The sequence below is a fragment of the Mustela erminea genome, chromosome 20, assembly GCF_009829155.1.
Source record: "Mustela erminea isolate mMusErm1 chromosome 20, mMusErm1.Pri, whole genome shotgun sequence".
Taxonomy (NCBI): Eukaryota; Metazoa; Chordata; class Mammalia; order Carnivora; family Mustelidae; genus Mustela; species Mustela erminea.
Window position 1 is genome coordinate 28,427,630 of NC_045633.1, and position 23,118 is coordinate 28,450,747.

Sequence of the window (23,118 nt, forward strand, 5' to 3'; positions counted from 1 at the left end):
CATCCTTGGACATGGCTGCTGCCTCCCTGGAGTCCCCATTGGAGAAATTCTCTTTATTTGACCTGACTCAGAGCTCACTTCCTGCTAAAAGCCTCTCCCGGGGAGGGCGGGGGGCATTTGTTGAAAATAGTTACGAACAAGTGCCTCAGTGTAGTGCAGCACCTTAAACAATTCACAGTTGGCGCAAACACCAAACTAACCAAAATTATAGATAGATAAATAGTAGACCAGTCCAAAAGGAAAAGCGGGGGGATTAAAGGTTCATAGGGGCTTTGAGAAGCTCTTACAGAGTCCGATCTTCCATCTTTGGTGGGGAAGGGACCCTGGGGTCCCTTTAACAGGGCACTAAGGGTTCCTCATCACCTCCCAAAGGCTCCACCTCCTTTATATCATCATAGTGGGGGGCGGGATTTCAACACGTGGATTTGGTGAGGGGATACAAAGAGACCATTGCACTGAATGATTCCTCTTCTAGGAGGCCCCAGGAGTGGTCAGATTACAGAGACAGAAGAAAACCCAGCTGGTGCCTTAGAAGGACTTAACCCACCAAGGCTCTATGAACGGGTCCCACCTCCTCGACCCCCGAGACCCCGCCAGCAAAGGCTAGCGTGTAACTGTGTGAGCCCAGGTTTTACTCTGCACAAACTTACCCTGATCTTGTTACCACAGCTGTGTGGCACCGCGCCCCCCCAACCTGCCTTTGGGATGAGTGTCCTGTGACTAATCCCTCCTTCCAGGGCACAGAGACCGGAGCTGCTCTGGTTAAGAGCTCCATACTATGTTTCTCATGAAATTATTTTTGTTCACTTTGTTTCCCTGTGTGTGTCTTATCTTGTTTACATTTCAGAATTAAGCTCCTCCATGACCATTGTGGAGAATCTGGAAAAGGACCGAAAAGAACTGAAAGAAACAAAGTCACCAGAAATCCTTCCCTTTGGTGGAAATGCCTTGGCCAGCTGCTCTGTGCGCAGGGAGGACAGGTCAGGGGTTGCAGGGGAGAGAGGCGGGGGGAGTTCCTTGCCCACTGCCAACACTGTGGTCAAGGACACAAGTTAATGTTCATACGGTCCTGGAGGTCAGGAGTGTGACCTGAATCTCACTGGCCAAACTCCTGGTCTCACCAGACCTGGCTCTGGCTCGTCCCAGAGGCTCGAGGGAAGATCCCGTCTCCTTGGCTTTCCCAGCGACAGGAGGCACCAGGAAGGCCACCGCATTCCTCCGGTCCTGGTCCCTCCCTCCAGCAATGCTGCAGGCTCTCCGTCCTCTGCTTTCTAGGATGCTTGCAATTACATGGGGCTAGTCTCCCCATCCTGAAGCCTGCTGATGGGCAAACTTACCTTCGCTTTGCCGTGGACCCTAACACGGTCATGGGATCTGGGGATTCGGCCATAGACACCTTTGGGGGGCCTTATTCTACCTCCACAAATGGCCTGCGGGATGCTGCCAGACCCCAGACCAAGCCCCACGTGGGCGTCCCCTCCTGGGACTCTGGCTGCCACCACACCCCGCAAATTCGGGAATGCCCAGCTGGAGGTTAGGGCTCCCCTAGACACAAAAGCAAACCTGGGGGGTCGTGGGGTATCACCCTTTGGTAGGATTGACATCCTCTGACATTAATTCATTTCAGTTTCTCTTCATTTGCTACTTCACATGCTTTGATAATCATCAACGTCCCGAGTAATTAGTTCATTTGGAATCAAGGAACTTCGCAACTGGGAGGTGACCTCGGAGCTCCGAAGCCAGGGACTGACATGCGAGCCAGATCATCCTGTAGAAAGAGGCTCAGCCCACACCCCAAAATACCACTCCACTTCCACAGCCCCCTAAAGGCGCCTCTCAGCCTTAAAAAATTCATACGTAGACCCAGAAATTTCACTAATGAGAGTCTCTCCTAAGGAAAGAATTCTAAATATAGAAAAAAACGCTCCAGCACAAGGGTATCAGAGCGGCTTTCTCTGGAAGAGTGGCTAATTAGAGACAACCTAATTGTCCAACGACGGGGGACCAGCGTCCGCATGACAGCGAACCACATCATTAGCCTGACGAGCCAGGAAGGACACAGGATCGCGTTATCGTCAGGATCCTGCTTTTCACTCACAAGTGGGATGAGCGCAGCCAAAGGACATTTTTTAAAAGCACGGAACAGGGACTCCAAGGACATTCACTAAAATATCAACAGAAGCTCGCGGCGGCTGCCGAGAATGTGGGCCACTGCTTTTCCCCTTTGCCCTACTTCTCTGAAATCGTCCGACTTTCTGGGATAAACATACTAGAAAAGTTTACCTTGCATTGAACCGGTTGTATTCAGTAACTGGGGTGTCAAAGTAACCCAGTCCTTCGTGCGAGCGTGTGAGTGCGAGGGTACGCGCCCACAATAGTAGTGTGAGGGCCTGAATGGGAATGTGGAAGCGCGTGGGTGTGAAGCGTGGCGGGGTGGGTGGGTGTGAGTGCTGGTGTGAACACGCGGAGTGTGACCGCTGCGGGTGCGGGCGTGCACCGTGACGCGGGTGTGCGAGGGTAGGTGTGCAGGAATGTGTGTGCACGTGTGTATGCATGTGTACAATGTGGGGATTATCTGCGTGCGAGGGGTCGCGTGCGAGCCAGTGAGTGTGTGCTCGTGTGTGTGTGTGTGTGTGTGGATGTCCGTGTGAATCTGAGCTTGTGCTCATGAGGGTGTGTGGAAGCGGGAGCAGGAGGGGCTGTGGGGGGAGGGAGGGCAGGAATCCGCAGGCCCGGGGGGCTTCCCAGGCTGCGCCCCCCCATGCAGGGCCCCATCCCCTTCGTCACTGGGGTGGGTGGTCCTCAGGGCTTCGCTGAGGACTGTGTGCGGCGCTGGGTAGGGTCTCTGAAGCTGGGTACAAGGGGCTGCAGTCGCTCCCAGCAACCTCATACGGCTCCAGACAGGAAAGGTCCTAGGGAAAGTAGCTTCGGTGACACCAGCGACCTCTGGCCTGGGCTCTGCAGTGGGAGACACACTCGGTGGCTCACTCACTCACCACCCGACCGCTGCAGGGCCAAGCGCGGCCCAGGAGCTCCCAGGAGGCCCTCAGCTCTGCAAGGTCAGGGTTCTGCGACACTTTCCTCCACTGCCAGGAGGGGTAAGCTGGGGACAAATAAGTCCTATGCAAGGCGCCTGGCGACAGTCCAAGCTTGTCATCCGCGCCCTCCCTCCCCCGCCTCCAGCCTCGACTGCCGGCCGTCGGGGCTTCTAACACGGACCCTCCGCACACAGGACCCCTGCGCTGTCATCTCCGCCACAAAGAATGGCTTTCTTGGAGGCTCAGCCTATCGACAAAGTCCAGGCTGCCTCCCAGTCAATTCCAAGTCAACGCCAAGTGCGTGGCCCGGTCTTTCCGGCGCAGTGCCGGGCCCTTCGCATTTCCCCGTGTGCAGGGGCTCTTCTCTGACCGCGAGGCACTTGCTAAAAACGCCACAGTGCTAATTCCCATTCCACGCACTCTCCACAGTGGGACCTCCCTCGACAGGACCCCCAGGGGGCTGGGAGTGGGGGTCGAGCAGGCCTCTGTCCCCTTCCCTTGAACGTGGCTGACCTGTGACTTTCTCAATCAACCCAATGTGTGGAGGTGACGCTATGGGACGTCTAAGGCTAAGGCGTATCCCTGGGTTTTCCTGAGACACAGTCACCATGCTCTGAAGAGACCCAACCTAGGCCACATGGACAGACCACAGGGAGAGGCCACACGTAGGCATTCCGGCTGCAGGCCCGGCTGAGGTCCTGGTGGAGAGCTAGCACCAACCACCGTCACCTGAGTGAAGACACTTCCAGAAGATTCCAGCCCCCAGAAGAGGTCTAGATATCAGGGAGCTGAGGCAAGACACCACGCTGTGCCCAGTCCAAACACCTGCCTCCTGGAAGCCAGGAGCGTCTCCCACTTTCTCGTCCACACCGTGATGTAGGGGTTGGCTTGTAGGACAGCAGCAGTGGCCTTCTCCCGTGGTTTCCCAGCCCTGGCTGCATCCCCCCACCACTTACCTGTCACCCTGACCACAGGTCACAGTGGGTGTCTGAAGCACGGGCCGCTGGGACTTCTCGCCCCTGTGCTCCCACTATCCAGTCTGGCACCAGCAGCACAGTGGGTCAGTCCTGTCCCTCCTGAGCAGGTCACTGCTGGCCCTTGGGCTCTGTCTCCTCAGCTTCTCAGTGGCTCTGGGCAGAAGCAGACCATCGTGGGGAGTCCTGTGGGTAGGTGCTTGCCAAGCTGGGCGACTGGTTCGGACCGTCAGGAAGGATGGAGGCCACTGACCCCTGTAATCGGCATTTGCCTCAGGCGACTCTCCTCTGGAGGACCAGTGGGGAGCTAAGAAGGGATAGCTGAGCCCTCTTGGGCCCACCTGACAGCCCCTGCCCTTGTCCCTCTGTCCCGCAGCACCCTGGGGCCCCCGCCCCTCCCGACTCCTGTCCCCGCTCCTGCCTGGACACCTGCCCACCTGCCCCGCTCCCTCTGGTTCAGCTGCCACCTTCTCCCCTCTCCGCGCTGCAGCCAGAGTCCCTTCTCAGAGCCCAGTCTACTCCTTTGGGGTTCCCGGGGCCATCAGGTGCAGAGAGAGGAGACGGTGGTGCCAGGTGCTGGGGAAGGGGTGGGAGTCAGTGTGTCATGGGAACAGCGTCTCAGTAGAGGGATGGAACGTTCTGGAGCTGGGCAGCGGTGGCAGCAGCACACCCGTGCGACTGTGCTCCAGAAGCCCACAGCCTTCCTCCCTGGTTCGCCTCCAGATCCCCTCCTGGGTCTCACATCTGCAAGAACGTAACCCCAATGTTGGAACAGCCGTGGGCGATGAGTGCCCCCCAACCTTGCCCCCTGCCCCAGGGCTAGAGAGGGTCACAGGGGAAGGTCAGGGAGTGTCCCTTCTGGAAAGACAGCAAGGCCAGCTGGTTTTCTGAATCAAGTCCACTTTATTTGAAACTTTCCACATGCCACAAATTTACATGAAAATACCCATTCAAAATGTCATTTGAAAACAAAATTCAGGAGTGGGCATCACCAGACGGAAAAGATGGTCTGTGTGGAAAGGCAGGTGACACGTATTTGGTCACTTAGCACCTGGTCACCACATACTGTGAGCCCCCTGGCTGACTCACACCCCCCCCCCTTAAAAACATGCTGAGCTCAACCGCTTCTGGTCGGCCACATACAGACAGGCAGTGGTCGAGGGGGGCCAGGGCCAGGGCCGGACAACCCCCTGCACCACAGCCGTCGCGTGGCCGCCCCTCCTGCCCCTCGCCCTGCAGCCCGCCCACTAGCCTGCTCCGGTGAGCACCGCAGAGGAACCTCCAGCCCACACCGTGAAGACTCCACAGAAAACCATCAACTCGCCAGCTTTAGCCGAGCAGCCGCTTCTGCTGCAAACTGAGCCTCTCCCAGGCAGTGAACGTGGCTCTTGGACCTCACGGCCACAAGCAGCCCTGGGTCTCCCCCATTCCCCTGCCGGCTGGCCCGGAGCAGAGTGCAGCAGGTGCCCAGCCCCCGTGACATGAATGCAAGCTCCCCTCCCGATGCCCCATGTTTCTGAAACAGCTCTAGAAAGTAATTTCGACATTCGGGTGACACCATCCAGCCTGTCTCGACTCCTGGCGAGAATCCCACATCCCCAGCACAAACACCGCAAGGGGACCCAAGCCCCTGCCGCACAATCCTGTCCCCGTCGAAGTGTGGGGGAGGAGGCTCAGGGTCAAGGCCAAGGGAACTGTCCACCACCGCCCCCTTCCACGTCTCCATCCGCAATCCGGGGTCTCCGCTGAAATCTGCCATCAGCCACGTGGCATTATCCTCGTCCACGAGCTTCTCATTCCTTATTACTCTTCCTCACGAGGCCTCGGCAACTCTCACGCCCTCCAGAAGCAGACAAGAAGGGCCCGACGGAGCAGGAGGCTGCCCGCTGCCGCCGTGCCCCCGGAAGAGGTCATGAAAGTGGGTCACCGGCGGGGTTCCCTTCTAACAAGGTGGGGGGGCAGGCTGCAGGATGGTCGCCTTCTTGGCACAGACTCGGGGAGGGCCGCTGGCACAACCAGGATGGCACAGGCTGGTTTCAGACCCTCGAGGGCCAACAGACATCCGGGTCCGGCGGCTCCTGCGGCCCTGCTCCTCCGGCCCAGCTCTCCCAGCCAGGCCTCTGCCAAGCTTCATCCTCTCAGCCAAGTGGCCTGCAGCTGTGGGTCCTGGCACAGGGGCAGTTAAGAGAAGCTTGCCCCCAATACCCAGCCTTGCAGAGCTGCCCGAAGTGTGTGTGTGTGTCGGGGGGGGTCATCCCAGAGCCCATCCTGGGCCCCGGCTGCGGGCCTGAGCTGCGTGCCCTCCAGCCTGGTGTAGGACACGGGGGCTCAGAGGACAGCTGACAGGCAGGGATAGAATCCGCCTCCTGGGCATATGCCAGAGTGAGGTGTCCCTAAGGCAGCCTCCTTGAGCTGGGAAGTAAACATACTTGCCCGTGAGAAGGAAAAGCCATGGACAGGGAAGCTGCAGGCCTCTGGTCTCTGCAGGCTCCAGGGTCATCCCTAGGGGAGCACCTTCAGCCCCTCTGACCGGGCTGTAAGGAGGCGTGGCAGCCAACACTCCGGGTCACCCGGGGAGAGCAGGGGAAGACCAGCCACGGGGTCTAGGGCAGAGAGGTCACAGGCAGGAGGAGCAGCCTTGGGGGAGCAGGCAGCTTCTATCTTAACAAAGAGATAAACACCTTGATCTCTCCTCATCCTGCCCACCTGCCCCAGGCTCTTCTCTCTCCCTCGTACACGCACACACACGCGCACACACACGATCATGTGTGGAAACGTGCATGTACACCGTGCATGTGCATGAAGCAGACCACACTCACACGCGTGTGCACGTGGAAGTAACGCGCACACGCAGCCAGCAGTGCTGACCAGGCCCCTCTCGGCAGGCAGCATATGGTCTGCACTTAACAGCCCAGTTCTGCCAATTGGGGACCATTAGGGTGGGTTCTTTTCCCAGCATAAAATGCTGCAGAATATAAATTGCAATTAACACCGCTGCCAAAATAGCACTTAGCGAGAAACAGCTCAGTATTAACATCTGCCGAGTCCCGTCTCGGGGCAAGAGTGGCGGAAGCTCTTGCTCTAGGAGCGGGACGGGGACGCTAAGAATACAAGGTCTGCTGTGTGGGGGCGGCTCTGCACAACGCCCCCCACCCCCACCCCCGCCGGCTCAGCCTCGGTGAGCGGCCCCTCCCAGCCCTGTTTGGTGGCATCAGTGATGCTGCTGGTTAAGCCCGATCGCTCGTGCAAACAGGCTGCCCAGGCGAGTGCGTGAACACACCATCGCAGCCTGGGGGAAAGCTCACTCTCCAGCCGGAGCCCGGGCTGCTCTGGAGGAGAGGAGGACACCCAGAGCCACCTAGGGCCCTGCGCACCTCGGCCCTGCCGGTCAGGCTGCCACCAGCCCCACGCTTGCTCTGAGGTCAGAAGCGGTCAGCCCCCATACCAGCCCCTTCCTGACCACCCTTGCCTGGGGCGGGGGTTTCTGGGCACCACGTGAAATGGCCCAAAACTGGGGAGGGGAGGTACGCCCACCAATTCTCACACCCTCATCTACAGCCATGGGGCCCTACAGGAACCTCAGCCCCGTCTCTCTGGGGCCCAGGGCACCCCATCTGTCAGCCTTCACCTGCGGGCAACCTGCAGTCCAGTCCCTCTGTTCAGGCTGCAAAGAAGAGCCGCTCACAGCCTGGGGCAGGGAGAAGGCATGAAAACCAGGGTGAGGAGCGGGGAGACTCACCCCATGCCACCCGCACAGACCCCCGTCCACTCAGACAGGAGGACGGACGGGAGGGCAGAGCAGAGCCCCTGGGATGGGCAGGGACGGCCAGACAGACTGTTCCTCCCAGAGCCCTGACCCCGGGACTGCTTGATTCCTGCAGCTCTGTCTGGCTTCCTGGGCCCCCTCAGCCCCGCAGAGTTGGGGCTGCTGAACTATCCGTCCGTCCCTCAAGAACCCAGGGAAGGAAAGGCAAGTGAAAAGCCCCGGGGCCACAGACTTGTTCTTTTAGTAGGAAAGCTGCAGGACACGCTACATGGAGGGGAAGGGGGACAGTCACCACAGACACAAAGTGGGAAGATGGCCGGGCTGGGGGCCCCAGAGGAGATGGCAGCCAAGAAGGGCACCAGCAGCGTGGTGGGCCCTGCACCCCCAACCCAGAGGGAGACGGAGGCTGGGGGTCCCGGTGAGGCAGCCTCTGCAGGACTGACGTGCCCCTGGCTGGAAGCCACAAACAGGGCCCAGCGTCCCCCGCAGGCCTCCAGGAGCGATCAGGCCTGGACCTGGGGTGGAAGGAACCCAATCGCAGCCCCTCGGAAGCCACGGGCTGAGGAGCCGCCAGCGCCGGGCAGTCGTGTGGTAGAGGAGGCAGCGGGCTCAGCACAGGGAGAGAGCCTTGGACACTGGGAGGTCACGCCCCAAATTTGCATTAGCTGCACTGAAATTTTTAAAGTGCTAAATAAAGCTCTAGAAAATGATATAGTTGGAGCACTACTCTGGCTTTAAATGTCCTTTCTCAGTTTTAATATTTCAAGTGTCTTGAATGAAGCCAGGTATGTAGTTCCCCAGAAACACAGATCTTCATGGAGAGCGGGTCCTAAAGCTGAGTGCCGTGCTGGCTGGGCGACAGGCCTGTCCCAGGCCTCGCCCCACGGTCCCAGCCCCACAAGGGACCCTGCCCAGCCAGCGGCCCGGAACTTGTCTGACGCCATCTGGCTGGAAACCTGGTGGACACACAATTGGGTTAAAATGTGTCTTCCCGGGAAGGAGAGCCCCAAATCTGAAGCTTCCCACTGCGTCGTGCTCCCAGTTGGCCCGAAGGAAGGGCCCCTTGGGCACGCGATCACCAGCTGTACCCTTGTGTCACCGCGGGAGCGCGTCCACCCCCACATGCACAGTGACCCCCACGAGGCCACCCCTTCAGAGCCTGATGCAGGTAGCCAGAAACACAGGACACCCTGTGGAGGGTGGAGTAGCGGCGGCGGACGGCACTGGTGGCCCGTGCTGCTCTGGGGACCCGGTCAGGGACCCTGAGGAGTCAGCGCTGCGCGACGGCTGTGAGTCTCAGTTCAGGAACACCCACGCCGGGCCCCGCAGGTCACCCTGACAGCCGGCTCTTCCTCCTCATCCTCCTCACAGATGAGACCCATGCTTCACCGAGCGCCGAGAGAAAGCAAGAGGAAGCTTCGGGAGGCCCTGGGAGACGACAGGTGTGCGGGATGGCTGGGCAGAGGGGCATCCTTCCTCTTGGGACCCAGCGGGCCCCAGAGTCCAGCACAGGCAGGCAGTGAGCAGCGGTAGCCAGGCCACACGCCCGTCAGGGCAGTCCTGCTTCCAGGCCCAGGAGACTGGCGGAGGCGACAGCGGCAGGCGGGAGGCTCGGCTGCCGGAAGCAGCTTCACCCGGCACCAGCTGTCCCTGTCACCACCACAGGTTCGGGGGCTCCTCAGCCACTCTGCTTTTAAATAAGGTGATCTCATCCAGGTGCACCATGGGGACGTCCCGGATGACATTGGTCAGTCCCTCGTGGAGCAGAGGGAAGATGACGACATTCAGCGCGGGCCGCTCAGCCTGGAAACTGAACCAGAGGCAAGCCGTTAGCGGGGCCCTGGCGGTGCGGAGAGAGGAGCTGCCCGCAGTGGGCAAGGGCGCCCCAGCCTGGCCCCCTGGCAGAAATGGGCCTGCGGGCCCCACACACCAAACTCCAGGAGAGGCAGGGAGGGGCCGCTTCTCGGGGACATGGGCCAGGCAGCCATCGGCAGACAGCCGTGGGGAGGCCACCCGCCCAGGGAGACAGAGAGCTGGAGAACAGCCTGTCGGAACAGGCCACAGCATTCCTGCCCAGCAGGGCCTCCTGGGAGCCACCCAAGCCATGCAAAGCCACGCCTCTGGGCACCTGAGGCCCCGCAGCCAGGACAACACCCTCAAGAGGTGGAGGGAGGGGACAGGCAGCCAAAACTGCGTGGCCAGAGGCCACCCTCAAGGGGCACCAACTCCCAGGTCGGGCGAGGCAGTAACTGCCAGGTGCTGCTGGGAGCCTCGAGCCTTCATCCCAACTCGTGGCAAGTGGCTGCCAACCTCCCCACCGTTCCCACCCCACAGGGGAAGAGCAGCCCCTAATGTAGCACAGAAGCATACGGTGGCCATGGAGCATCTCCAGTCACCTCCCCAGGGCCCTGCAGGGACAGCCTGGGAAGGGGATGCCCTGACCACAGCCCCTCAGGTGATCAGTGGCAGGTCTCAGTGTGTTGCCGCCCACCCCGTGCAGAGGCCAAGAGATGAAACAGAAGCGCCAGCTGCAGGGGATCCAGGAAGAAGGAGACACACGGGTCCCCACAGAGCGCAACAGAAGATGTCCAGCCCCCGGGGTAACTTCTGTCCCACGGTTTCTAAGGACAAGAGATGGGAAGGTGCCCAGAGAATAGGGAACCTGGGCATTTGCCAAAACTAAGGCGAGCTCTCTCCAGACCCATGCCCCCTGGAAGGGACGAGGAAGCCGCAGCCCCGGCCCACCCTGTGGCCTCCAGCAGAGGCCCAGATGGATTTATGACACTTGTAGAGTTAATGCCAAAAAGGTACTCACAGAGCTAGATGTTTTGGCAATAAAGGCGCCAAGGAAATACCTCCCAGTTCTGAGCTCAGTGCTCTGCTCGCGGGCAGCAGCGTCTATGACCAGGAACCTCACAGGCAAGTCCTTGCCTGCACACCCGCTGTGTGATTCACTTGAAACCAAATATTCTCGGATGTGGGACGTGCGTGCAGACTCCTCTGCTGCCCGCCCTTCCAGAGGCGAGCGCCACCCCAGGCTCCTCACAAGCTGCTGTCAAGATGCTAAAGGGGAACTGATTTCTCACCCGAAGCCAGGAACGCAGGCTGCGCCGCCTGCCTCGGCTCCCTGCGCGCAGCCCCAGGCGGCTCCAGGTGGCGGAGGGGCCAGGCCAACAGCGCTCCGGACCGCGCACAAGGTCCCGCGGGGCAATGAGTGCAGGTGTCCCCACCACAGTCCAACCCCACCTCCTGCTTGCTGTCGGTTCACACCTGGACACATCTGAACCGGACTGAGCTCCCAGAGCACACTCACAGCCGTTTTCTTTGCAAAATACCTCCCTGGGCTTCCAGGAGCCTGTGCCCTCTCGGCTACGGCCTCAAGGCACCCACAGCCCGACGGCCAGCACCATCACCGGAGACATCACACAGCTAGGTGGGCCTCGCCAGGAGCAGAGGGAGAAGCGGTGACAAGTGGGAAGATGGCTCTCATTCGCATCCAACTGCAGGGCTGGGGCTCCCTGGGGGAGGGAAGAGGCCCGGCGGGTAGAGGCGAGCTCTTGGCGGGGCGGGCAGCAGGTGTATCCTGCCTCCTAACTTAGAACGTGCTACAGTGTGCTTCTGCATGACTCGGATATAGTTTGAGATTCAAGTAAACAGCCCCAATGAAATAAAACTTACAGCTACCCATGTTTAAAAGCCATTGCAAGCTCGTGACTGGCAGCAGGACGGGTCATCTCTCAGGAACTCTCCCCTGACCAAGGCCAACGGCACTGCTAAGGTAAACACTCAAAGGTTGCGGCCAGTTCGGAGGACAAGAGCCAGGTGTAGGAGGTTCACGGGCTCACCCCCAAGGCCCCAGCCTGAGACACCCCGAGGAGGTCTCCCGTCATGCTTTGCAGGCTTTTACACCTCTTGCTGTCCTGGGCAGCAATGCAGGCGTAGGACATGCGTCGGGCAGAGCACTGGGCAGGCACGCCGGCCTTCCTGGAACTGCCAGCCATGGACCTCACCGATGAGCAGGCGAGCCCCACGCACAGGGGCCTGCTTGCTCCTTCCAAAACCCAGCACCTGCGAGCTCGGCAGCCAGGCTCCCACCAGAGGCAGCGAGAGGTGACCGCAGAGGCAGGGAGGAGACCCCACAAGAAGCAGGTCCCCCAGGGATCTCCGCGGACAGGGCAGAAGGCCTGTCTTCCTAGAGTGCCTGAGGACGGCAATTAAGTAAAGTTAACCTGTGCCTCCGCTCTGCCGTTGGTAACGGCTGCAGGGGGAAGAGCCGCATCGGAGAAAAATCTTTCCTTGAGCTGTTGCCAACCTACCACGGGCATTTGACGTGCACCGTCACCTATCCCAAAATCTCAGGACCCCAAGTACCTCCTCTGAACGCTCCTGGGAGCAGAAAAGAGATTTTGTTGGTTTCTAAATTACTGTTTTATTTAAAGAGAAAATATGACGGGCGCCTGGGTGGCTCAGTGGGTGAAGCGTCTGCCTCCGGCTCCAGTCATGATCTCCGGGGCGCACCAGGCTCCCTGCTCAGCTCCCACTGTGTTCACTCACTCTCTTTCTCAAATAAATTTTCAAAATCTTTAAAAAATAAATAAGTAAATAAAGAGCAAGGGGCACATGGGGTAGTTCAGTCGGTTAAGGCGCTGCCTTCGGCTCAGGTCATCATGCCAGGGTCCTGGGATCAAGTCCCGCATCGGGCTCCTTGCTTGGCAAGGAGCCTGCCTCTCTCTCCCCACCTCTGCCTGTTGCTCTGCCTGCTTGTGTGTTTGCATGCGTGCATGCACGCTCTCTCTCTCTGACAAAATCTTTTAAAGAAAAAAGAGCAAATGTGGCAGAAAATGTGTGCAGGAGCGCAGAGCAGAGCCCCTGCACCCGGGGACAGAGTCCCTGCCCTGCCACAGCTGGGCCAGCCGCCTACTCTGCCCACCTCATCATCCGCGTCCCGCGGTCACACGTTAGCCTGCAGTACAGAACACGCTGGTTCTGGACGTGGCTTAGGCAAGGGATGGAAACAGACACAATGGGAGTCAGGTTTGTTGCACCTCCTTCCAGTCCTTGACATCTTTACGTTAAACAAAGAACGTGTCCCCCCCGCCCCTCCCCGGGCCTGACAGAGACAGGGAACCCAGGCTAGCCTTGGACCGGCTTCCCTGGACCTCCCGCTCGGCCCTCGGGGCAGCACTCCCACTCAGGCACTCTCCCCTGTGGACACACATGGAGGCTTCTCTCCACTATTATACTGATAAGCATCATGTAAGGGAGCATAATTATTTCTGCATCTTGAACTGTATCCTCAGAATAAATCCCAGAAATAGGGTTACTGGGTCAAAACATATGAACACATTAATACCTCCAAAGACAAGCCTTTGACAAACTCAGACACCTCTTATGGGCCACAGTGAGGAGCCACCTGACCTACCCACCCTAACAGGGTCAAGAGAACACAGTTCCAGAGCCATCAAGATGGAGCATGGCTGGGAAAAGACCCCCCAAGATCTCCTAGGGCACCTTCATCTCGCAAGTGCAACTTGCAGCTGGCTGTGGCCCTTTCAGAGACGCCGACAGAAGCAGCCTGAGCGCCATGCACATCACCACCACGAGCGGACGACACAGGGGCTCAGTAAAGGCATGTCCTCTGGTCACCATGCCAGAACCAGTCTGGGCCCGACTCCACAGCGAGGGTGGGACCCCAGGACTTCAAGGCCTGCAGATGTCACGGAACTAGAAAGGGGTCTTAGAGGGGCAGGCCGGGAAGCGGGCCAGAGGCAGAACCGGTTCAATCAGCTACGAAACACCTGCTGGGTGTGCTTCTTTGCCAGAGAAACGAGAAACAACACGGAAGCCGACGGCCTCTTCCCCCCCAGATAAAGGTCTTACAGAAAAGCCAAAGCAGTAAGACCAGGGCGAAGAGCCACTCAGGCCGTGACGATGGCCTTCGAGCAGAAACGCAGACGGTGGCTGGGAAGAAAAGCACCTGGAGGTGATGAGGGGACATCTGTCAAAGAGCACACAACCCAGACGCTGCGCCAGGGAGGAGTGCGGGGAGCACCTTCCGAGCTCCCCGATGATCCTGCGGATGCCCAGAGCCCGCCTCGGAGTGGCCTGGAATCACCCCAGACCCCTGTTTCTGCCCACCTATCCTGCCCTCCCGGCCACAGAGGACCCGAGGAGGACTGCTTGCCGTGGGAAAGGTTTCCCGGCCCACTAGCCCACGTAGTCACAGCCCACCGCGGGGTACTGGACCCCATCCCGCCACTCGGGTGGCCTGGAAAGTCTGGACCCCAGATTTAATCACCAACGAGCAGCCAGGGGCTACAGTCTGGCTCCTCAGGTTCTCGCCACCCACACTGGCTGGTGGCTGCTGTGGCTCCTACAGCACCCGGCCCAAGGCCTGTCCACCCCCAGATCCAGCCCTGTGGGCCTCCCACATAAACAGAGCCAGAACTCGCGAGCCTCCAAGCTCTGAGGCGAGGCCGAGGGTCCCCCTCCCACACACACACATCCAGAACCTGCAGAAGCAAAACCCAGTTGGCCTGGTCCTTGTCCAGGTCACATGCGGCTCGGCATTCCAGGTAGGAATGCCGAAATGTTCCCAGAAACCCGCCACAAAAACGAGGCGAGCCGATGCAATTCACAATGGAGCTCAACTGCCCCTATAACAGCAATTAAAGCCATAAAACTGCGCTAATTCTGTATTTTAAAATCCACTTTCCATTCTAGAGCTCCCAGGGTTCCCCAGACTTAAACAATTAATCGCTCCATCTGTAAACTTTACTCGTTTCTAAACATGCTTACAGAACACACACACAGACGGAGCTGTGCGCATTTTCGGGCCAGGAAGCGGCACATGGGAGAGGGAGGCCCAGAGCCGCGTCGCGGCCCAGGCCCAGGGGCTCAACCCGGGTGCTGGCCAGCAGGGAGCAGGGCAGTGGGCCAGGGCCAAGGAGCCGTGCGCGGGGCTCGGGCAGCTCGGGACTTGCAGCAAACCGTCTGCCTGCCTCCCGGGACCACATTCCTCGCCAGCACGAGTCCATGCTGAGACACACACTCGGGGACGCCTAGGGGAAGGAATTTCCACAGGGCCTCAGAGGCAGAGACCTGACTCTGACTGGCACGGAATGTCTGGCCTGTCCGACCCGAGTCGCGCCTGTTCCCACTCAGGGACGGGGTTCCTTACGTTCCTGGAAAAGGAGGCTATAGGGCTCTGAGCGGGGCCCCCTCAGGGGGGTCAGCGAGAGAGGTCAGTGACAAGGAAACACATATGGTGTGGAAGGGCCAGGAATGGACACGGCCCTTGTGGTCACTAGCACTAGAAGGGCCAGCACCTTCTGGAAAGCCCTCGGCCAAGTTCAGGACCGGCCTGTCCTCACTGCAGCCAATTCCAGCAACATTCAGGGAGTGCGTCAGGGCACAAGTCTCTTCCGCCCCCCAGCCTGCTCCCCGAGCGCCCCTGCCATTCTCACGCGGCGCCACGGGATATCCCAGGAGCAGCAGAGGGCCATGACCTTGCAGGGTGACTGCAGCAGTCTGTGATCCTCATGTGGCCAGGCAGTCTGATCTACAGAAGAAGGCCCTGCCACCACCAAGTAGCAGGCACCAGGGCGCGCAGAGTGCCCGGTAACGCCATTGCCAGGTTAGGCAGCACGAGGGACAGGGACTGTGGCTGCGACTTCCGACAGGAGAGTTGGCTCAGGAACTGACCGGCTCAAAGTCACAGAGCCAGCAGGAGCAGAGGCCATGGCGTGAGCCCCGCTCCTGAGATCTGAGGGAGAAGGTGGGGCTGACCTCAGCAGGAGACCACACAGACCATAGCAAGTTGCTGTCACTCTGCGTAGAACACCACGAAGACTGGAGCACGGACACTGCCCTCGCCCAAGCCCCGGGAGCCACAAGGCCTTGCAGGCGGCTTCCAGGAAGGACAACATCAGAGAAAATCAGAGAGGTAGAAAGCCCCTGGGAAGGGCCCTCCCCACCCAGTGCCAGGCCAGGGAACGTGGACAGCAGAGGTGTGGCTCAGTGCACAGCTCACACAGGAAGCAGCAAAGGGCAGTCCCGCTGCAGAGGGCCATATGGCCCAGCTCCCACCCTGGACACTGGCCGTACTGAGTCTGACTAGGGCCCAGATGGAGGGCGGCCTGGCGGGGCGGCTGTGCGGCACTCACTCAGCAAGTACAGACGAGTCTCCGTTTCTAGACGGACAGCAAATGGAACAGACAGAAGCTGGCTCTGGGCAGGGTGTCCGAGGCCAGGAGGGAAGTGGGGGCAAACATCTGACCCAATGAACTTGAGGTGTTTTCACGGTGGGGGTGGGAGGAGGGCGGCAGGTGGAAAGCTTCGTCTTGCTCCCCCGAGGGGCCCTGAGAGCTTCCAAAGCCACAGGTGTCACTGCCCCATGGCACTGTCCCAGCTCTAGACCCAACAGGAACCTGACAACAGGAACACTGGAAGGACCCCTCCAAACCTAGCACAGGCGAGGCCACAGAGGTCAGAGAAAAGCCCAAAGGTTAAACATTTCAAACTTGAAAGAGCAAAGAACAGAAAAGAAGAGCACAAATGCCTGTCAGGATGCCACCACCAGCTCCCCTCCCCACTGAGGAAACTGAGGCAGCCGGACTAAGGCCAGCCACTTCCTGAGAGGCTGGGCTGGGCAGGGAACCCAAGTCCTGGCAGGGCCAGAGCTGCTGGCCTTGGTGCTGACCCACAGGGGCACCACAGCACCACCTACCACAAAGCCACTTGTAGATCAGACACGTGAGGCCACAGGAAGATGCTGGCCCTGCAGAGAGGGACATGCACTGCCGACGTCACAGCAGCCCTGCAGCTGAGTCACTGCCAGGGATAAACCACATCTCCACACTCCGGGGCCGGGCGGGGCGGAGGGGGAGCAGCACAACAGCCTGGGGCTAGGCGCTTCTCTCACTCAGTAATTTTCTGAGCCGGAGGCCGGGAAGGAGATAAGAAAAGAGGTCTCAGAGAAGTGAGAAGAGATTCCCGCCTTTCCCTTTGCAAGCTCTGCCCTCCGCGGAATGCGGGCCTACAGGAGAGAAACCGGCGCTCCGTGCAGGGACTCGCTGTTTCCTGGGGGCCGCGGCGCCACCTGCTGGGCACCTCCCAGAAAAGCACCCAGGGCCCCTGCTCGGCACCAACACTTGGTTGGAAGGCCAGCAGGTCCCCCACCTGGGGCCCCAAGCTGCCTGGAGCCACCCGGTGCTGCTTCGCAGCTAGGAAAGACCTCTGCATGGCGTGCTGGATGGCCCAGACCCACAGCCGCGGCTGCGCCCCAGACAGTGGTGGACAGCACAGGCCACCAGGAGGATATCTGCACAAACAGCGCCAGTGCCTCTCCACCCGGGTGCATCTCAGCCCTACTCCCAGCAGCACAGCTGGAGGGGAAACCTGATCTGGATGCAGTCCTGACAAGCCTGGAAGTTTCTTCAGCCCCATGAGCCTCCCTCAGGATTTGAGGGCCCTGGGTGAGATGCCCACATGGCTCTGGAGAGCCCCACACGGCATCTGGCACAGCCCCCTGGAGGGGGCGGGTGCCCGTCTTCCCTCTGGACACAGCCTCCCATCCTGCCCATGCTGGGTTCCAGGCTGCACTCCTCAGCTGCATGTCCCAGAGCCCTGGTTTCCCTCTCTATACACTGGGGCTATGTATCTCACAGCGATTCCACAGAGGAGTAACAAGCGTGCTGGCATGCGAATATGGTGCTCGCACAGCCCCCAGCGTCAAGGCAGGGACCCAGAGCAGAGGCTCCAAGAGGTCTGCTGGAGGAGCACACAAGGGCAGCCACACACAGGGTTCTCGTCACAGCAGGCCAGAGTACACCCTTCATGCCCTACAGCCAGCACCAGGCATTCAGCGGGCCCCACCACAGCCGGGGCCTGTGCCACGTGCTGGAACACAGGGACAGAGGGACTGGTGCAGGAAGTCCACCGAACCAAGGCCGACTCTGGGTCTGGTCTCAGGTACCAGGCCGCCGGCAAGCCCAACCCTGAACCTGGCTTGTGCTCAGAGCACAGACACACTGGGAAGACAGAGCTCTCACACCCCAGTCCTCAAACCTCATCGGCTGACGGGCTGCCAAGCACGTAACAGGGTGTGCTACACATCCTAAGAAGGGGGCAGGTGGGTGCAGTCTGAGAGGCCGGAGTGGGAAGCTCTCAGGCCAGCGAGGGCTGCACTGAGCAGGCCACCAGGATGGGCCGGGAGGATGCCAGCAGGCTACAGGCAGACAAGGTGGGCAGACGGGCACCTTGGGAACAGAACCAAGAGTGAGAAAGAGAAACTCAGAGCAGGGACCAGCATCTCAGTGCCAAGTCTCATCAGCTGGCCGGAGCGCTGTGTTGAGAAGGGCGCGGAGGGTCAGAATGCCAAAGCAGCTTCCTCAGCTGGTGATGCCTATACGGACACAGCACAATCTCTGAACTGTGTGGTGACCTCAGATGTCCTCTGTTTCTGAGAAGGCTCATGTGTACACAGTGAGAAAACCCAAAGCTGGTTCCCATGTCTGCAGGAAACTACCCTTCAGGCATGAGAAGCAGCAGGGCCGCTGGCTCTCGGCAACAGGAGGGAGCCGACGGGCCAGTCCAAGCCCTTCTGGGCAGAACACGTCTAGCAGGGAGGTGTCACCTCCCCAAAGCTGGAGCCCCCGAGTGTGGGGACCTACTGCGAGTCAATGAGAGGGACAGAGTACCAACGACTCTTCCCAGAGGCTAAAAGGGCAGACCTGGCCCAACGTCTTCATCACCGCACCTGAGAAAACCAGCCTTGGCCTCCTCCTACGCCAACCACCACCCCAGTGAGCAGAGAACAGGGGGCTGGGGAGAGGAACTGCCCCGCAGCCCGCTGTCTGGACAGCGACGGTCCGTCCCAAAGCCCTCAAGCCTGGGCGTAGGACAGCTGGCGTCCCACTCAGCCCTCTGAAAACGAAGTGCCAGCAGGCATCAGCTCCATTTTACCCCACGAGGATGCTGAAGTGTCCAGACACGATGGTAAGCATGACCTGCCCACCGCCGGGGCCTCTCCCCAGGCTCCAGAGCCAGAAAACTCAAGTTGAAAAGTGAAGGGAAGTCCATGATACACACAGTTAGCTATGACGGCCAGAGCAGAAACCATGATGACACCCATGTAACAGATACGAAACAAAATTTAAAATAATCATTTGCAGACTTATCGACACAAAAACCATGCACAGTATGTCAAAGTTTTTTAAATATCAGGGTAGGAGGGGCGCCTGAGTGGCTGAGTAGGTTAAGCCTCTGCCTTCCGGTCAGGTCATGATCTCAGGGTCCTGGGATCAAGCCCCGCATCAAGCTCTCTGCTCAGCAGGGAGCCTGCATCCCCCTCTCTGTCTGCCTGCCTCTCTGCCTACTTGTGATCTCTCTCTCTCTCTCTCTCTGTCAAATAAATAAATAAATAAAATCTAAAAAAAAAAAAATCAGGGTAGAGGCGTACGGCTGGCTCAGTCGGTAGAGCACACAACTCCCGACCCTGTGGTTGTGAGTTCAAGCCCCACGCTGGGTGTAGAGACTACTCAAAAATAAAATCTTTTAAAAAAAAAAAAATCAGAGGGGGCACCTGGGTGGCTCAGTTGGTTGAGCGGCTGCCTTCAGCTCCGGTCATGATCTCGGGGTCCTGGGATCGAGCCCCATGTAGGGTTCCCTGCTCCAGGGGAGTCTGCTTCTTCTTCTCCCTCTGCCACTTCCCTTGCTTGTGCTCTCTGTCACTTTCTCTCTCCTGCTCGCTCTCTCTCTCTCTCTCTCAAATAAATAATTAAATCTTAAAAAAAAAAATCAGAGTATAAAACCACATGCTAACTGCATCCCAGGTCCTCCAGCTGTGACTCTGCTGAGTGGAACCGTGGGGACCTTTCACTTATAAGTAGCTTGATGCATGTTGCGAATTTTTATAAATTATAAACACATATGATTTTAACAACCAGGGAAGCGAAAACCTTAGCTAATAAGCCTTCTCTGGAAAAGTTCAGCAGCAAACCACAAAGACAACAGACTGACATGAAGTCTGTCCGGCAAGGCCACTGAGCCTTAGAATCCGGGAGACCTCCTGGCTGATGGCTCTTCTCCGAACTCTGCAAGCAGCCGGGGCCTCCTCCCCTGCCCCGTGGGACTTATATAAAAGCAGGGGAGGAAGCAGTGACCCTCTTGGCCGTCGCTGAAACAAGGCACCAGCAGTCAGCTCCTGGGAGCACCACACTCCCGCAGCCAGCGGCGTTTCCTCACAAGAGGTCTCGAAATGGCCACTGCCCAAATTGTTCAGGTCTCTCCACGAAGCATTCCCTGGACTCCTTCACATTCTAAGCTCCCCCGCGTTCCAGCTCCACCTGCAGGAATGCCACACTCACTAGGGGACCAGCGAGCCCTGCTCTGCGGGGAACTGCAGGCAAGGGAGGCCCCCAGCGGAGGGCAGGAGGGGGATCGCTGCCCCACGAGGAGCAGGAAGTATTTCAAATCCACGGTCTTCACCCACGACTGTCCTAGTAACTGCTGCTTCCACGTCTGAACCAAGTACAAAGACAGAAAGAATTCAGAGTTAAAAGATCTTAGCATCCGGGCACCGGGTTGGCTCAGGCAGCGGAAGGTACGACTCTTGATCTTGGGGTTGTGAGTTCGAGCCCCATGCTGGGTGTAGAGATTACGGAAAAACAAAGTCTTCAAAAACAAAACAAAACAAAACAAAACTTAGCAACAACTTTAAAGGGGGACAGGGGCTAGGGGAGAGGGATGGCGACAATGCCGGTCTGGGAAGATGGGAAAGTCCAGAGCTGACGGCTACACAACACTGACGCCTCGGAGATACTGCGGACCCCGTGCCTGATGCCACACTGCAGTGAGCAGACAAAGCGAGCCACACGACTGACTCTCAGTTCCCTGGTGCATGGAACAGTTACGCTTATTCTGTGCTGACGTCCAGCATTATTACAATCTACATGCCTTAGTTAAATAATACTTTATTGCTGAACAACACTAACCCTCGCCTGAGCGTCCACAGCTGTAACCACGGATCCTGAGTCACCGTAACAAACACGACAATGAGAAAGTCTGAAACATCGCGAGAACTGCCAAAATGGACACGGAGACACACAATGAAGAAAGGAGTTGGAAACGACACTACACTTCTTCAACGCAGAGGTGTCACAAACCTTCGATGTGTAAAACAAAACAAAACAAAACGCAGCATCTGTGAGTAAAGGATAATAAAGTGGGGCATGCTTCTACACTTGAAAATGGTCAAAATGGGAAAGTTTATGTTACATACATAAAAAATCCCCCAAATTAAAAAATATCTCCCTCTTCAAAAAATAAAAGAAAGAAAGAAGATCTTTGATAAAGAAGAGAACAAAAGAAAGAAAAAAGGAAGGAAGGAAGGGAAATCTTTGCACCTCAAAGAACTTCAACCCAGAGGAGGAAGACAGAGATGGCCGATCTGGAATTTCTTCTCATGCTCGGGGCAGAGACAGTCCACGGCCCCTTGGGGCGCACGGCGGTTCCTGCCTGAGAAGCTGTCTCAGGTCCAGCCAAGACACAGGCGAGGAATCTGACACTGACTATCGGAGACTTCAGTTCCATCCCTCGCCTGACTTCCCCAGCGGGAGCTAGGAGCTCAGGAATCCCAAGAGTCGGCCCGTGGACACTCCCTGCCGTCACACAGCCCAGTGGGGACCCAGAGGACCTGTGGGGCACTGCAGAGAGGCACAGAGGCCACACAGGCATCCAGAGTTTTCCACTGGAGGGGAGCCTGTGAACACTGCCTCCCTCAACTGCTTTCCCACCAACCTCCGGCTGACTCAAGATCACTGTTTCCTACGGGAGGGGCAGGACATACTCACCTGGCCAAATGCGTATCTGGCCACTTGTTTAGTTAACTCGGCCCACAGTGTGACCCGGGTTTACAGGAGCTCTCAGAGCTTTCAGCACGAGCCGCGAAGCACTCAGACGACACGTGGCGGTCCCTGGGGAGGCTCCCCAGAGCCATCACTCAAAGCTCACGTGGCTGTATTTTGCACACAAACCAACCAGCTTTGATCCCTGCGTTCTCAGGAGAGGGTAAAAGACAAGTGGCAGGTTTAAAAGGAAGCTCTGGGTGGACAGGGGCCGTGGAGGAGGTCGCTGAATTCATGACGGCAATGTGACACAACAGTGAACACAGCAGGCAGGAAAAACCAAGAGGAGAAAAGCAGTAGCTTCAGGAGCCCTGATACGGTGGGCCCACTGACTAGGAGCAGCAGCTCGGACTCCCAGCACTCAGCACCCCACTCGAAGCCACAGCCAAGGCTCACTGGCCCCGAGCTTTCTTCCTCCCCTCCCCGGAGAAACCCAACAGAGAAGGAAGGGTTCTGCAGAGCGGATCACAGACAAGGATACGGCCTGGTGAAAAACACAACAGACCATGCTCGCTGGGGACAGCCGAGACCAAGCACAGACACCAAGAGGGCCGTCCTCGCCCAGGAGACCAGGAAGATCTGAAAGTCTAATGACATCAAGGAATGGAACAAGGACATGGGGCCGGGACTCTCACAGCCCGTGAGTGGAAGCAGGGCTTGGGAGAATGGCTTTGGAGAGCATCTTGGCGTTTTCTTAAACGCACTCCCTTCGAGGCATGCGCAGAGCGCACGTGGGGGAGCAGGCACAAGGACCTTCACGGGGAGAGAGGAAACACGGGACACAAGTGGAACACCCGTCGGCGCACGGACACACAAAATGCGACGAAGCTGCCGGGAGGATCGGCGCACACGGCCCTCGGCAGCCCCGGTACAGAGCCACAAGAAAGCTCAGATCCACGTCGGGGGAAAAGCACAGGCTACACAGCCACGTGCAGCGTTACGCGTCTGTGGGCGTGACGAACGCACAGATACAAAGCCCCGTACCCTCGCGTGCCCTTGGGGATTGGAAAAGCAAACTCTTGCTGGCAGGTTCAGCGAGTCAGAGAAGCTACGCTTCCATCAATACACGATCGTCTTCTATTTCTATTTTTTTAAGCTTCTTAAAATAAATTTCTTTTTTTTTTTAAGATTTTATTTATTATTTGTCAGAGAGAGAGAAAGAGAGCGAGCAAGCACAGGCAGACAGAGCGGCAGGCAGAGGCAGAGGGAGAAGCAGGCTCCCTGCCGAGCAAGGGAAGGCAAAAAAAAGCCGGAGCTGAGGTTCCACGTCCACAAGGTCCCTGGAGTTGTGAGACTCACAGAGACACAAAGTGGAGGGTGGGAGCCAGGTCCAGGCCGGGTCCGGGAGGTTAGAGTTCAGCAGACAGAGCCTCCGTTTGGGAAGATGAAGTCTTGGGGGAGGGGGGCTGCACAACGGCGCACCTGCGCGATGC

At 58.4% G+C, this 23,118-nt stretch overlaps 1 protein-coding gene and 1 long non-coding RNA gene across 3 annotated transcripts in view; one reads left to right on the plus strand and one right to left on the minus strand.

The window, feature by feature from the left end:
* The first annotated feature begins 572 nt into the window (after positions 1-572).
* LOC116580712 lies at positions 573-2,270 on the plus strand. The gene is made up of 3 exons (XR_004281757.1): positions 573-618; positions 848-980; positions 1,628-2,270. It is a non-coding gene; the product is annotated as an uncharacterized LOC116580712 (long non-coding RNA).
* Positions 2,254-23,118, minus strand: part of FBXL18 (F-box and leucine rich repeat protein 18) — a 44,577-nt gene continuing 23,712 nt past the window's right edge. The window contains exon 5 of one of the 2 annotated variants that reach the window (XM_032327334.1): positions 2,254-4,198. In XM_032327334.1, coding sequence (XP_032183225.1) covers positions 4,069-4,198 — 130 coding nt within the window. In that variant the 3' untranslated portion in view covers positions 2,254-4,068. Of the gene's footprint in view, positions 4,199-7,064; positions 9,589-23,118 lie in introns of those variants that run through there. The other variant, XM_032327333.1, reaches the window with a different exon arrangement.